General features: G+C 30.7%; 1 protein-coding gene across 1 annotated transcript in view; it reads right to left on the bottom strand.

Annotated features, from left to right (window-relative positions):
* Nucleotides 1–332: 332 nt before the first annotated feature.
* The window catches only part of LOC118738133 (3-oxoacyl-[acyl-carrier-protein] synthase, mitochondrial-like), a 613-nt gene continuing 228 nt past the window's right edge, over nucleotides 333–717 (bottom strand). The window contains exon 2 of the mRNA XM_036469055.1: nucleotides 333–710. Coding sequence (XP_036324948.1) covers nucleotides 445–710 — 266 coding nt within the window. The 3' untranslated portion in view covers nucleotides 333–444. The remainder of the gene's footprint in view (nucleotides 711–717) is intronic.

Genomic DNA, 717 nt, shown 5'->3' with positions numbered 1-717 from the left:
TTTCATAAAACATCTAACAATGTTTAGAAGAATGTTTCTACAAATACCCATAATATAATGAAGCTGAAAAAACTATTAGTAATTATTCCAAGACCTTCCAAAAGAGGTTATTTATATTTCACTAGAAAAAAAATTTAATGGTCTTTAATAATGCAAACGAGCAAAGGTATTAAACATTTCAGTGCATTAAATTTTTTTCATTTGCATTAGCTTGGATAATTTAATGAAAAAGAAAAATCATTAGCATTACATTTTTCAGAATTAATGCATTGAAATTTTCATTTGCATTATATTTCAAAAATTAATGCATTAATTTTTTACATTAACATTATTGCTTTAAATACCTTTAATACATTAAAAAATTAATGCATTTTTCACAACTCTGCTCATAACTAAATATATGTATTACATAAAAGAAAAATTGCAACAATCTACCAACCCAGTTTAATCTCGATAATCAGCTATGCAAATTGAAGCGTTTGTGCCACCAAATCCAAACGAATTTTTCAATGCAATCCTTCGCGCTTTCGTATCTTGATGCCACTTCTCTGATTTGTTCTGTACTATTGGCACACTAATGCTCTCATCCAAGTGTTCAATATTAATAGATGGCGGAAGTTGGTTTTCGGCACATGCTTGAACAACGAAAACTGCTTCTAAATTGCCCGAAGAGCCCAGCAAATGTCCGTGGGCACCTTTTGTGGACGACACTCGCAC

Source organism: Rhagoletis pomonella, unplaced genomic scaffold (assembly GCF_013731165.1).
Source record: "Rhagoletis pomonella isolate Grant_MI unplaced genomic scaffold, Rhpom_1.0 Rhpom_scaffold_00004, whole genome shotgun sequence".
NCBI classification, from domain to species: domain Eukaryota; kingdom Metazoa; phylum Arthropoda; class Insecta; order Diptera; family Tephritidae; genus Rhagoletis; species Rhagoletis pomonella.
This window is presented reverse-complemented; position numbering and strand designations above follow the sequence as displayed.